The following is a 14,798-nucleotide window of genomic DNA, read 5'->3' on the forward strand; positions in this document are numbered from 1 at the left end:
TCTAGCGGAGCAGCAGCGGCACTTTAAGGCAGCCCGAGGCGAGGAGGCCCGGGTCGCACCTGCAGAAACTGGGGACAGGCTGTCCCTGGGTCCAGTGCTGCAGGAGCCCTGGAGACCCCGCACATCCCCTGGTTCAAGTACTAAGTGTTTTGTCTGCATGCCGGCTGGGCACCCAGTCACCTGCTGTTAGAACACAGGTGCAGGCTGGGACGGGGGTTGGTGGGCCCTGGTGCCACCCAGCCCTGGGGTCCCCTGCGCCACTGCTGCAGGACACCCGGCTACGGACAGCGCCCCCTGGAACTGGGCCACCTTGCCCCAAAGGCTGCAGAGGGGTCAGCACCAGCTCGCTGAGCTACTGGAGAGAAGTTCTCATGACGGAGTCTGTGCTTGAACTTGGGAGGGATATGTGGACAGGGAGTGGGTGGTGCTGGAGAGGGAAATGGCTCAGAGCCTGGGCTGCCCGTCAGTCCACTCTCAGGCCTACAACCCACTCTTTCCTTATGCTGCACCAGGAAGGGGACACCCCCGGGCTCGGAGGGGACCCAGCAGCCGAGCCCACCTCCTGCCAGCACGGTAGAGGCCCAGGGGCCTCCCTGACTCCCCCAAAAGCCCTTTGCAAACAGAGCTGGGAGTGCAATGGTTGCCCTCGGCCCTCTCAGGGATTCCTGGAGGCCAGAGTGGGGCTGGGGGCTGGGACCTGGGAAGGTGGGGTGCTGAGGACGGGGACCCTAGGGCTGCCAGGCCTTCAGGCACGCAGACAGAGAGGTTCCCGCCACCAGGTGAGAAGGCATTTGTGCACAGGTGTTTGGGGGCCCCGGGCCACTGCAGTGGAGGAGCGGGGCTTGGTGCAAGACTGGGAGCGGATGAGTGGGAAGAGGACACAGGCCAGTGCCTGCCGAGGTCAGGCAGGGAGGTGTCAACGGGGCAAGCAGCCCACCCTAGCCAGAGGGCTGAAGGGGCCACGTCACTCATGCCTCACCCCAGAGGGACCGGACTCCTGGGCTCCCCTCCAGCCCCACAGAAGAGCAGGTGTGGATTCAGCCCTCGTGGGGAGCGCGGCAGCGGAGGCTGGTACCCTGAGCCCTAACCAGCCCCCAGAAAGGCTGGCCCCACAGGACAAAGGGTGCTGGGGTGCTTGCTCCCCATGCTGTTCCCAGGAAGGCTGGTCCGGGAGGGGCCCCAGGACTCCTGACGGGCCACGAGCTCGCAGGAAGGCAAAGACGCTCTGATGTCTGGCGGCTGCACAGGAAATCCCTCTGCAGAACTACTTCTTCCTCTTGGGTGGTGCGGCTGGTTCGTGGAGGACGGTTTTCTCCCTCCTACCCCAGCTCGGAAGGGCCCTCTCTGAGAAAGCTCAGCCACAGCGAGGGGCGGGGACCCCCAAGATACTCGGGCTGGAAGGGGGTGGGCAGCCACGGGGGGCCTGCCTCTTGCAGAGCTGAAGGGCGTTGCAAGGAGTAAGGAGACATGTGCGCGCGTGCTTGGCCCGACGCCCCCAGCAGTTGGCACACAAGGTTCCTCGTGGCTCCTCATCTGCGGAGACGACCCGGCCTGGGCATGTTGGCAGGGCCCCAGATCAGCCCCCCTGCCCATCACGGAGCGGGGAGCAGCAGGTGGGACCCAGAAAGACCAGAGGGACGCCCCTGTCCGCGTTCCGGTCCTGACCGCGGGCCCTCACGGTGTCTGCAGAGCAGGAACAGCCGGGCCCCGTTCGCCACGGCAGCTGGGCCACGGCCACAGACAAACGTCCTTACAAAAATAACTCTGAGTCTGTCCCCGTGGGGACCAGGGTTCCTGAGAGCACGCAGAGGCCGGGGCGAGGCCCGGAGGGAGGGTCCGGTGGGCGGGCTCGGGCCCCGCGGGGCCGGGGCTACGGCTGCAGGCGCTCCAGGTACTGCGGCAGGGGGTTTTCCTTGACGAACTTCTGGATGTACCAGCACGTGACATGGGCTCTCAGGTCCTCCTCCACTACGAAGTCCAGAGCGGCCTGGCAGCCGGGCAGAGAGAAGAGCGGTCAGGGCCCCCAGCGGCACCTCGGCTCAGAGGCCCAGCCCCTCAGGCCCCGGGCTTTCCCTCGGGTCTGCGATGGAGCCAGGGGTGCTGCCACCACCCCCGTTACAGTCGGGAAGTCGGGGCAGGAAGCTCTGGCGAACTGCCGGAGGAACAAGGCAGGGAAGAGAGGGGCCAGGGTCGGATCCGCCCCGGGAGAGCGCTGCCCGCCCGTCTCCACAGCGAGCCGGGGTGCCCAACAAACTCCTCTTCTCCTCTAATTCTTCACTGGACACTCCTCTAGGAGCCTCCCCTATGGGCTGGGTTGGGGCGCCCGGGGCTCCCTCCGCCCCTGGCAGAGGTCACTCAGTTTTCACAGGGATCCCAAGAGCAGCAGCCGGGGGTGGGGATGTCAGCGTGCAGTTGTCGTCCTGGTGGGTCTGGTGCACCTCCCTGCCCCAGTGCCCTGCACACACTGGTGCACAATAAACGTTTGCTGAAACAGTACAGCACAGTCTGGGTGTAGCTGGAGGGTCTGATGACAAAGGCCGAGGGCTGACTAGGCGCCTGGGCTCCTGGTCACCCGTCTGACCCTCCGGCCACCCCCCAGCGGCCCACACCTGACCCCGGGTTTCAACCCGAGAGCCTCTAGTGACAGGATTCCAGGCTCTTCTCCCATTTTGCAGATAAGCGCCCTCACCCCTGGCAGATCCCTTCTCCTGTTACCCAGGTAGCAACTCTGGGTTCCTTGCTTGTAACGGGGTGGGCCCATAGGCCAGCTCGAGCTGCTACTGAAAGACACCTGTCCCCCGCCGGGGGCCAGCGGGGAGGGGGCGGAGGGAGCAACGGGGCAGCAGGGGGAGGGGCTAGGCCCCGTCAGCCGTCGGGGGAACGCAAGGCCGAGCTCTGCTCCAGGTCAAAGGCCCTTGAAGCCCAAGCTGCTCTCCTAGCGGCTGGGGACGCAGGGGCAAGAGCCAAGTCACTCCAATGTCTGCCCACCTGTTCAGCAAGGGTTCACGGAGCACCTACCACGTGCCATACACGGGGTCCCGGCAGTGAGCTCCCGGCGCCGGGCAGGTGTGTGCGTACGGCGGTGGGGGCCCGGAGGCCCAGCCCCCAGAGGAGGGGAAGGGCGCGAGGCGGCCGCAGCCGCTGGAGGAGGGCGGGGCCTGGCCCGGAGAGGAGGGGAAGGGGGCGAGGCGGCCGCAGCCGCTGGAGGGCGGGGCCCGGCCCCCGGGGCGTGGTCTCCTGTGAGTTGGGGGCAGCCCCCACGCCCCTACCTTGGCCAGGTGCTTGGCGATGCCACGCCCGCGGTAGGCGTCGGGGACCTCCGTGTGCTGCAGGTCCACAATCCGCTTGCCCACGTACTCGTAGAGCAGGACAGCCCGGTCGTGACACCCTGTGGGGAGGGTGGTTGGCGGGTGAGGCCCGAGCCGGCACGGAGGCCTGGGCCTTGGAGGCGCAGGCGTTTGGAGCCCGGCTGAGGAGCTGGGTCTGGAATCGCCTCTCTGCGCCTCAGTTCCGCGTCCATAAAGTATGGATGTAACAGAACATTCCTCATTAGAGTGTGTGGAGGGTTAAATGAGGCAATTTCCGTAAAATGCTTAGAACAGCGACCGAACATACCGAGCCCCGCGTGGGCCTTTCCTGCTACCCTCCAGCCAGCATCCCAGGGCCCCCGGCGCCCCCCAAAGCTCAGCTCTCTGCATCCCCACCGGAGCACCTGCCCGAGGGACTGGGAGCCCCAGCGCTGGATGAAGAGCAGAGCTCAGCAAGTCGCCAACTAAACCAGAGCCTGAAGAGACAAGAGAGCAGGACCTCCCACCGGACCTGGGGAAGGGCAGAAGGAGGGGCACACAGGAAAGCCACGCCAGGCACAAGAGGGAGAGCAAACTGGCCTTCATGCCCTCTCAGGCCTGGCACTCTGGTCTACCCTGGTTTCCTGCTGGAAAAACATTTAACTGGAGTTCCTCCAACCAAAGTCTTCAGTTCCTCATCCGCCTGTCTGTCTGTCCATCCAACCACACACCCACCCACCCATCCGGCCCCCATTTGCCTGCCCATCTACCTGCCCAGGCATCCCATCCACCCACCTGTCCACCTGTTCCCCTTGACAAAAGTTCACTGAGCCCCAGACACTGTTTCAGGAGCTGAGGACAACTCCATGGGTTACTATTTCAGGAAGTTTCAAGTGTATGAAGGAAAAAATAATCTGGGCCTGGGGAGACGGGCATTTAGCCAGGGGAGACCTCCCAGGAGGAAACCTCTGAGCTGAGGGGTAACTGGGGAGCAGCAGACGTCTGAGGGAAGAGCAGGGGAGGGGTGGGCAGAGGGCACAGCCAGCACAAAGGCCCCGAGGCAGAATGTTTACGCAGGGCAGCAGGCCACGTGGGGACTTCACAGGCACTGCGGACCTCTGCTTCTGCACCGAGGCCCCCTGCAGACAGGGGGCAGGGTCTGGAGCCCTTGTCAGCCTTCTCCCGGTCCCTGCTCACTCGCTCACCCATCGCCTCCCTCAGCATTCCTGAGTGACAACTTGGGCCACAGATGGACCAGATCCCAGGATGGCCTGGGGGATTCTCTGTCCCTCCCACTCCGTCAGCTCCTGGTGGTCCCAGGGGCTTGGTCACCACCACATCCCCAGTGCCCAGCCCGGAGCAGATGCCCAAGAAATACCTGCCCCACAAACTCCTGCTGTTCTCTGTGCCACACACACAGCAGGAGCTGAAGGCCGGCTCGTGGCTGCTGTACGCCCAGTACCTCCTTGGAGCCCGACCCCACGCCCTTGGGGACACTGGGACAGGACAGCTGCAGCTCACACTGCTGGGGCCACTCAGCCCCTGCACACACCAATCCTCACGAGAACCTTACAAGATGGGCAGGGTTCTCACAGCCCCATCGACAAACAGGGAAACCGAGGCTCTGAGAGGCTATGGCGCAGCTCGGCATGTGTGGAGCTGTCTGGGGACCCCGGGTCTTGCGGCTGAGAGGAGCAGAAGGGCATCGGGCCGCGGGGCAGACGTGGCTGCGTGTGAGGGACAGGGCGCGACGCTGTCCCCGCCCCACACCTCCCTGAGCTGCGGAGGAGGCAGACGCCAGTGGACAGCCCTGCACCACCTGGGCCTCAGTGACCGCAGAGGCTGCCCAGTGCCAACTGCCCCACGCTGCCTGGAGACGGCCACCCCCCGAGGCGCTTCTCATACGTCTCTCAGCCTCTGCTCTGACCTCCGGCAGGCCCGTGGGAACAGCTTTCAAAACATGCCCGGAATCTGGCCACTTCATACCTCCGCCGGCCCCTGGGTCCCCCGTGGAAGCCGAGTCACATCCCGTCCGTCCTCTGCTCAGGGGCCTCCTCGTGGCCCCTCACGTCCACCCAGCCTCGGTCGGGTGCTCCCTCTGCCTGGCGCCTCCCACCGGAGAACCCCCTGACCTGCCCCCCTGGGCACCACGGCCACCTCATCCCCGGCATCTGGGTCCGTGGATCCCACAGCCTCCGCGTGTGGCAGCCTGGCTGGACCCCAGGCCCTTCTCCGGGCTGGGCCAGTACTTGCCATGTGGGGGCCATGGAGCCAGCCAGGGCCCCGGCTTCTAGTCCCAGCTCTGCCAGGAGACCTCAGACGTCACCAGGTCTGGGACAGCGGCTACCTCCCTCCTGAGAGTCACGTCGAGATCATGGGCTGTGACTGGTTTTGAGAAAAGTTAAAGCAACCTGGCAAATGAGGAGACCTTCCCTCCGTCTCCGCCCTGCCTGCACCAGTTCCGAGAGCAGGCCCGGCAGATCAAAACGCCTGTTATACAGACGATGAGGCAGAGGCAAAGCCAGAACCCAGGCTCTCTGTGCCCTCTGGGACGTAGCTGGTCAAGGACAATTGGGCGAGGGAGCCCAGGGCGGGCGGCACCGCCTGGCTTCTCTGGGCATCTCCACCTGCAGAGCCTGCTGTGGGCAGGGGCCATGGGCTGGTGGCTCAGAGCTGGGAAGCGTGAGAGGGCAGACCCTGGGGGCCGCCCAGGAAGCCCACCCACAGGCCCAGCTGGTCCCATCCCCCCCAGGCACCCTGCCCAGGGACCCGCTCTAGCATGCATCCCAGGACGCGAAGGGCATGAGGGTGCCCTGGGAGCACAACGTGGCTCGGGCAGGGGCCTCCTGCCCGGGAACTGGGATCTGAACGTAGGAGGCCTCTGCTGCGCTTTCAGCCCTGCTGCCCCCAGGGCCTCAGTCTTCCCATCTGCAAAGTGGGGGCTGGGGAGGATGTGGAAGGCGCTGGGTTCCAGGACCCCCAAATGACGCTTCTTGGAGCAAGTGGGACACTCGGCGCTGGCTGAGAGGGGAAAGCAAAGGCCAAGGGTGGGGCCGCCCAGGGGTGGGAGCTCAGTTCTGGCTTTGCGCTTTCCCCACTGATGAAATGGTGATACAAGCTAGCTTTTCAGACCCTGGATCTGGGGACCAGACAAGCCTGGACACCTGCATTCTTTCACAGCCCACATCAGCAAGACCCATCCACGCTTCTTTCAGCAGCCATCCAGGAGCTGGGATTTCTCCCCTCCTCTCACACCGCCTGCTCCAGAGCAGTAGCCATCCTTGCTCCTGTCTTGCCCCGGAGCAGCCAGAGGGAGCCCAGGACATCCCACCCGCCCTCTGCTCAGGACCCTCCCAGGCACCCACCTCACCCGGAGTCAAGGCCAAGTCCTCACAATGCTTTCCACGGCCCCGCACCACCTGCCCCCAAGACCTCTTGACGTCCTCTGCTATGTGGCCTCTCCGTCTTCCCGTCCCTGCTGCTCCCAATACACATCAGGCATCCTAGAGCCTTTGCACTTGCCGCCCCTTCCACGTGGAGTGCCGTTCCCACCATAGCTCCCTTCCTTGCCTCCTTCCCAGGGCGGCCGTCCCAGACACCTGACTCTAAACAACAGCCCTTGGGACCTCCCTGGTGGTCCAATGGTTAAGACTCTGCGCTTCCAATGCAGGGACCAAGGGTTCGATCCCTGGTGGGGGAACTAAGATCCCACGTGACGCATAGCGCAGCCAAAACAAAGAAGAGCCCTTTCCTGACGCCCGACCTTATTTCTCACCAGCCTTGCTCTCTAGGACACTCTACACTTTCTCGTCCACTGCCTCCAGACGGTCGGTCCCAGGAGCCCCCAGCACCTACAACAACGTTGCGCAACACACAGTAGGTGTTCAACAAGCACTTGTGGAATGAATCCTAGTTCTTCTACCTCCAAGGTGCAAGCCCCTGGGCACGTCAGTCACTTTCCCTGCCTCAGATTCCTCCTCTGTAAAATGGGCAGAGCAGTTTGGACAACGCCCCACCCCCCACCAACAAGGCTGAGGATAAAGCGACTCCCTGTGCGTGGGGCCTCCTGAGGACTGAATGCGCACAGCTGCTCAAACCTCTTCCCTCCCCAGACCTGGAGGCTGCTGGAGGCTCCTCAGCCCAGCTGTGCCAGGGGATGGCCGGTACACACCTGCACCTGGAGCCCCAGGGCCACTCTGCCTCTCGGCCTCAGTGCCCACATCTCTCACAGGCGCAGTGAGCTGGCCTCCGGGAACTGCCTGCAGGTTAGGAGACACCACGGCAAGCCGTTCCCCTCCCCAGCTGGGGCGGGGTGGGGGCTTGGGCACAGATGACTCCTCGCCCCCCATATACACCCAGACCAGGTCCAGCCTGGCTGCACAGCCCCCATCTTGCAGGCAGGCAAGGAGCTACTCCCGGGCATGGCTGGGGATCCCGGTCCACTTTACGGTTAGCCAAATGAGCAGTAGGCAACAGAGGTGCAAGTTTAGAAAGATGGCTGGTCACATCCAGCTCTGACCACAGCCAAGTCTAGAGGGGTGTCCTTTGGCTGTACTCACTAGGGAAAGAAAGAAGGAAAACCCAAAACATTCCCTTTTTCTTCTTTCTCTGAGTGTCTAGGGCCTCCTGAGCTCCCCAAGGGAATCTAAGGCCTCTCTGGAGCCTCAAAAGGAGGATTTGAAAAGCCATGGGGCCTCGTCCAACGAGAGCAGCGGGGCTCGGAGAGTCACGGCCAGCCAGCCAGCCGGGCCACTGCAGGCAGTGTGGCGGTGGAAGTACATGCCTCCAGGTGGAAAGACGCGTGTCTGAGTTCCGGCCTGCGCTCCTCCCCTGCGCCGGCCTCGGCTCACTCCCCTGAGCTGCGGTGGTGATGTCCAGGTCACAGGGATGTTGTGACAGGGATGTGCTGGGCCCAGCTCAATGCACAGCACAGCCCAAAGGGGGCTTCTGAGGAAGGTCCGCGCTCCAGGCCCCAGCCCCTCCCGGCTGTCCAAGTGCAGGTGGGAGGAGTGGGCCCAAGCAGGACCCCATCCAGGCTCTGCGCATCCCCCCCACCTCAGGAAGCCTTCCCCTTCCCTCCTCAGAAATGGGCACAGTGGCCCATAAGGACCCTTCCAGCTTGGACACTGCCACAGGGGGCCCAGCTGGGAGGGAAGAAAAAGTTATTAAGGCAGAAGGGGTGGGACACAGGGATGAAAGTTCACTCCTCCATTTCATAATTCCACTTCCCATCCCCAGATCTCTTAGGCAGAGGGAGTGTGGGCTAGTAAGTGGTGGAACCTTTCTCTACAGGAAATGAGGACTTGACGTTGCTTCTGGTTTAAAAAGTAATGCCCAGGGACTTCCCTGGCGGTCCAGTGCTTAAGACTCTGCACTTCCAGTGCTTCCACTGGAAGTGGAAGGGGGCACGCGTTCAATCCCTGGTGGGGGAACTAAGATCCCGCATGCTGCACCTCTTGGCCAAAATAATTAATAATAATAATAATAATAATGCCCAGTCAGTGTTCACCAACATTTACTACCTGCCGCAGGCGCTGTTCTGAATCTTACTCTTACTGGGGCATCTGGTCCTTACCACCAGCCAGGAGTTATGCGCTGGGGTTAACCCCATTGTAGAGATGGAGAAACTGGAGCGCACAGAGATGAAGCAACTTAGCCAAAGTCCCAGAGCCTCTGGGGTCTGATGGCGACACCATCCCTCTACACCCCCTGCCCCTTCCAGGCAGAAGTCCCTCTGTCTGTCAGCCCCGGGTCGGCCCAGAGGATTCTTCCAATCCCCTTGGTGCAGAAAAGCTAAGGTTCCCAGGTGCAGCCAGAAGCCATTGAACATCGGGGAAAGGGGAGGTGGTGGCTCACCACGGTCCCCAGGACCTCGGCAGCAGCCCGGAAAACAGCCAGGCCGAGCAGGTGCGGGTTCCCCGGGGCCGAGGCGGGATCGGAGCTGCCCGGCGCCTGCCTCCGCCTCCCCGGGGCCCTCTCCACCCCGGGCGCCCGGCGCGGGCTCGACTCTCCCGGCAGCCCGCCTCCACCCGGCCCGCGAGTGCGCCCCCAGCCCAGCGGCGCGCAGACAAAAGGCGGGGGCGGGCCGGGCCCCGCGTTACCGTTGAGCCGGACGGTGAACTGGCGGCGCCTGCGGTCGTGCTCCACGCGGATGGGGCAGCCCTGCTCCGGCGCGCCCGGCGGCACGGCGGCCGGCGAGTGCGCCATGGGCGCTGGGACCTGGGCTGCGGGCGCGCGGCGGGCTCCGCGAGAGGCGCGCGGACCCGCACAGCGGGCCGACCGCAGGCGGCGGCGCAGAAACTGACACTCGGCGGCGGCAGCAACAAAAAGGGGGGCAGGAAATCAGCTGTGCGGTCACGTGCAGCGCGCGGCCAGTAAGCGCGCGGCCGCTCTGTTTTGGTGCATTCCGTTTGGCTCTTAAAGGCGCCGCGCCGCTCACAGCTTCGCGCCTGGGCCCTTGGGCCTCTGGCCTCAGCTGGCAGGAGACTTTGGGGCCCGCACGGACCCCTTCTCAAAGACACGTGACGGGGCTTCCCTGGTGGCGCAGTGGTTGAGAGTCCGCCTGCCGATGCTGAGGACCACGGGTTCGTGCCCCGGTCCGGAAAGATCCCACATGCCGCGGAGCGGCTGGGCCCGTGAGCCATGGCCGCTGAGCCTGCGCGTCCGGAGCCTGTGCTCCGCAACGGGAGAAGCCACAGCAGTGAAAGGCCCGCGTACAGCAAAAAAAAAAAAAGACACGTGACGACCTGTAGGGCAATTCTCACCGTCCCCTCGCAGCCACCAGTTGTTGTTTTTTTAAAATTTATTTAGTTTTGGCTGCGTTGGGTCTTCGTTGCTGCCCGCGGGCTTTCTCTAGTTGTGGAGAGCGGGGGCTACTTTTTGGGGTGCGCGGGTTTCTCATTGCGGTGGCTTCTCTTGCTGTGGATCATGGGCTCTAGGCACGCGGGTTTCAGTAGTTGTGGCTCACAGGCTCAGTAGTTGTAGTGCACGGGCTTAGTTGCTCCGCGGCATGTGGGATCTTCCCGGACCAGGGCTTAGAACCCGTGTCCCGTGCATTGGCAGGCGGACTCTCAACCACTGCGCCAGCAGGGAAGTTCCTCGCAGCCACCACTTATTAAGCGCTTGCTGTGTGCCTGGCCTCAGCAAAGCCCCAAGGAAGCCTGGGAAGTAGGTTCGCTTAACCCCTTGTCACCGGGAGGACAGGGGCCCGGGGAGATCTGCGAGGTCACCTTGCTTGCTTTGGATCCGGTGAAATGCCACCTCTACCCCAGAGGCAGCAGCGCGGGAAGCGCCTTGGAGATCCCTGGAGCCACTCAAGGCGGGGCGGGGGGGGGGGGGAGGACTGAGTCCCAAGAGTTCCAGGGACTTGCTTGAGGACACACAGGACTGGGGGTGTGAGGACCAGACTACTTTTTTGAAAGGGGACTGGACAACCCCTCCCCACCCCCAGCTTTGCTCAGATCAGAAGCAGCCCACCGAGTCAGGTGACTGCAGGTTTTACTAGTTCGTTAATGAAGGTGTAAGCATGACGTCACTCCCACGTGACCACTGCCCAATACCAGATACCCGACCCTTGTGTTTCCCCCTTCCTGCCAGTGCCCCACCCCTTGACTAATTTGCTTTTCCTAGAACTTCATGTAAACAGTATCATATAGTCTGCACTTTCAGGGTCGTTTCTTTTTTTCAACATTTTATGTGTGAGGTTAATCCTTGTGGTTGTATCTTTTTCATCACTGAGTAGTATTCCATTGTGTACATATTCCACAATTTAGCCGCCTGCTGTTGATGGGCGTTTGGGTTGTTTCTGACTGTTACGAATAAACGTACTGTGGACATTCTTGAACATGGTGCTCCTTGCAGGTGGCTGCGTCTTGTAGTCAGTGTACCTTGAATTTTATGAGGACTTGCCAGGCCTTTTTCCAAAGTGGTTGTACCATTTTTACACTCCTGCCGACAATTTTGAGAGTTACGTTCGGTGCTGTCAGTCCCTTTGGTTCTAGCCATCTGATGAGTGTGAAGTCGTCGCTCACTGGCTTAAGTTTGCATTCCCCTGATGACCCATGACGTTGAACCTTTTTCATCCACTCCTTGACCGTTTGGATATCTACTTTTGTAGTGCCTGTTTAAGTTTGTTTGTTTTTCGTTTTGGAGTTCTTTTTCTTGTCTGGTTATTAGTCCTTTGTCAGATATATTTATTGAGAATATCCTATCCTAGCAGATTTAAAAAAAATAAGTGTGTGTTGTGTCACAGAGTTTGGAAACAAAACAAGGCTGAGGAGTGAGTCATAACATACAAGGAGATAGAAGAGGATCCTGGGGTCAGAGGGGGTCTTGACTTGAGCTGAGTCAGGGCTGGCTGCAATCCTGAGCAAGACGTAATCTTGTGTGTGTCTCAGGTGATTTCTTTGTCTCCAAATAAACGAGTGGTGTGGGGAAGCCAGAAGAAGTTTCTGGAAATTCCATCAACTGGCTATGCCGTTTCCCATGCTGGGCCTTTGCACACACTGCTGTCCAAGCATCACCTCCCTTGGAAGGCCCTCATCGAAGCTCCTCAGTCCTCCTGGGTACAGGGGAGATTCCTGGCAGGGCCGAGGGCACACCAAGTCCACCATAAGAGCCCAGGATCCTCCCTGTTTTTGATTCCCTTCTTTCTGTCCTAGTTTTAAATGTCTATTATCTCGTTGGGGTCTTTAAACCTTGCAGAAATCCTTTGTGGAACAGGCAGTGGATCAATCAAAGAATAAAGCAAGCAATCAGTCTTTACAGAGTTGAAAGGACTTGCCTCTATCTTTCAACACCAAAGCATGCTGGTCATGGAGGAGCCTTGGGGAGGGGGTCCTGAATGAATCTGTGACCCCCCCCCAAAGTTAGAAAGCAAAGCTGGGTCCCAGCAGTCCTGGGGAGATGGGCCCTGGGTCATGAAAGCCCCAATGGCCAAGGCTTGGTGGGGCCACACGGAGATCGGGTCCCATGTATTGTACATAGGGTATCATTTATTCAGTCAGCCATTAATTCATTTAGCAAATATTTATTGAGCACCTACTGTGTGTCAGTCACTATTCTAGGGGCACCCAGTGAACAAACAGACCAAACTCCTTGCCCTTCAGGAGCTGACATTCTAGGGGAGGGAGAGGCACCAAGAAGGAAATAAATCCGTGGTCCGTCTCACTGAGACAAGGGCCCAGGGAGACTCAGTCGGGGGGAGGGGAGGAGGTGCCTTTGGAGAGGTTTCAGAGGGGGTATCGAGGACAGACCTCTACAGACCGGGCTTTTTTAGTGAAAGACTTGAAGGAAGTGAGGGAGCCTGGTCCAGGCAGAGAGAACAGCCAGTGCAAAGACCCTGGGGTGGAGCTGAGGCCATGTGGCGTCTCCAGCTTTTATTCTGAGCCAGGAGGGGCCGTGGGAGGGTTCTGAACAGACCAGGGATCTTAGGGTTTTTGTTTGTTTGTTTTTTAATGTTGGAAAATTTCAAACACATATGTAAGTAGAGAGAATTATAAAATGAAGCCCAGCGTACCCATCGTGGCTGTGGTGTTTGTTTCTGTGTTTTTTTCTTTTATTAAAAAACATTTTAGGTAGTGTTTACATATAGCAAAAATTCCCCCTTTTTATAGTTTTGACAAATGTGTACCCCGTGCAGCTGCATCACAACCCAGTTGTAAAGCACTTTTATGACCCCCGACCCCGTGCTGTTCACCAGCCCCACATCCTCCCCGGGGAGCTCACCGTCCCGCCCAGCGGCCCCCTCCCCGCCTCCACCCTGGGACAGAGCCTCTCCTGTCCTTCCTGCCTAGTGGATGCACGAGGGGCCTGACTTACAATCTTCCGAATAATCAGGAAGATATCCAGGAGACCGAGCCCCTCCGAGGTCCACGCCTGGGGTGGCGTGTCCTCCCGGGTGGCTTCTCCTCCTGCGACGTCATTCCTTCCTTCCTTGTATGGAGCAAGTGCCCTGGTTCTAGAGTCTGGAACTCGGCAAATAAGGCACCAAAACTGCTCATGTGAGCTCTTTACACACAGGCAGTGTTTCCTCCAGCACACGTGGACTCATAGTCACTGTTTTGTAGTCTTTTTTCCCACTTAACAGTATAATGTGAGCAAGTTCCTTTGTTAATAGATAGGAAACCACAGAATCATTCTTTAAGAATATTCTTATATTTAATTTTTGATTATATAATATAGTCACATGTTTCCAAAACTAAAACAAAATGTACACAAGCCCCAGGGGACACTCAACCTCCCTCTCCCATCTTCCCCCGCCTCACAGAGGGAAGCATTCTCACTTGTCATGAATTTTTTCCAGTTTTCCACACATAAACCCAAGTAAATACAAATGTATATTCTTTCTTCCCATTTGAACCCCAAAGTTAGCATATAAACCCAAAGTGAAGCCTGTCACTGAGCCATGGGTCCTGCAGCCCGGTCAGTGCCAGCACGTGCCGAGGACCCGCCCTCCGCCCGGTGTGTGGTCATCCGCTGAGTGGACACCATGACGTCAGTAGCAGAGGACAAGGCCCTGGCAGCCCCCCCGCCCCACGGCCCTTTATTGTCAGGCACTTGAGTCATTTCTAAATACAGCCTCTGTCACGACTGCGGCTCTTCCATCTTAAGGAGACAATGATCCTCTGAGTGGCCCCTGTCACTGGGCCGTCGGGTCAGGCGCCAGGATCTCACTGCACTGAGTGTGTGCTGGGTGCTTCCGGGCAAGGTCTCATTTTCTCTCTCACCCCCGTGAGGGGCCAGGGTCCATCGAGCGAGAGCAGGGGCCGCTGAAGCTCTCTGGGGGGAGGTGGTGGAGCCAGGACTCGGACCCGGGAAGGCTGAGTCCAGGGCTGATGTTCCAGGTGGAGGACAGGTCGGGCCTCCGGGCAGGCCTGGCCAAGGACCTCCCTAGACGGCCGGAGGCCCTGAGGCCCTTGGGGTAGATCGGGGCCAACAGTGCAATGGGGGCGGGCCCAGGCCTGCTATGGCGCAGGGACTGGGAAGGCAGGCGGGTGCTAGGCAAAAGGGGTCAGTGCGGAGTGTGGCAAAGTGGGGCTTCCTGCCCTGCCTCCCCCACTGGGGCTGACAGCTCACGTGGGAAACCTGGCGGGTCTTCTGACGTTTCAGTGAGAGCTGGAAAGAAGAAATGAAGCGAGGCCTCCTAATGCTCAAATGATGGCAACTGACTAACTGCACAATTACACGTGGCTACTGCCTGCTCGTAAAAGGTTAGCAGAGGGAGACAGAGGGTCTGGCAGGTAACGTCCGTCTACACGTTCATTGCAGGATTCTGGCCCGTTTTCTGGAGATGCAAATTTTTTTTTTTTTTTTTGCTGTACGCGGGCCTCTCACTGTTGTGGCCTCTCCCGTTGCGAAGCACAGGCTCCGGACGCGCAGGCTCAGCGGTCATGGCTCACGGGCCCAGCCGCTCTGCGGCACGTGGGATCCTCCCGGACCGGGGCACGAACGCACGTCCCCTGCATCGGCAGGCGGACTCTCAACCACTGCGCCACCAGGGAAGCCCTGGAG

General features: G+C 60.3%; 1 protein-coding gene across 1 annotated transcript; it reads right to left on the reverse strand.

Moving 5' to 3' along the window:
* Positions 1–1,849: 1,849 nt before the first annotated feature.
* Positions 1,850–9,596, reverse strand: NATD1 (N-acetyltransferase domain containing 1). Its single transcript, XM_059998738.1, has 3 exons — positions 9,389–9,596; positions 3,270–3,388; positions 1,850–1,987 (listed from the first exon to the last, which is right to left on the reverse strand). Exons 1-3 carry the CDS (start codon positions 9,492–9,494, stop codon positions 1,871–1,873), a joined length of 342 nt encoding a protein of 113 aa, XP_059854721.1. The 5' UTR covers positions 9,495–9,596; the 3' UTR covers positions 1,850–1,870.
* Between the last annotated feature and the right edge of the window lie 5,202 nt (positions 9,597–14,798).

Source organism: Delphinus delphis, chromosome 19 (genome assembly GCF_949987515.2).
Source record: "Delphinus delphis chromosome 19, mDelDel1.2, whole genome shotgun sequence".
NCBI classification, from domain to species: domain Eukaryota; kingdom Metazoa; phylum Chordata; class Mammalia; order Artiodactyla; family Delphinidae; genus Delphinus; species Delphinus delphis.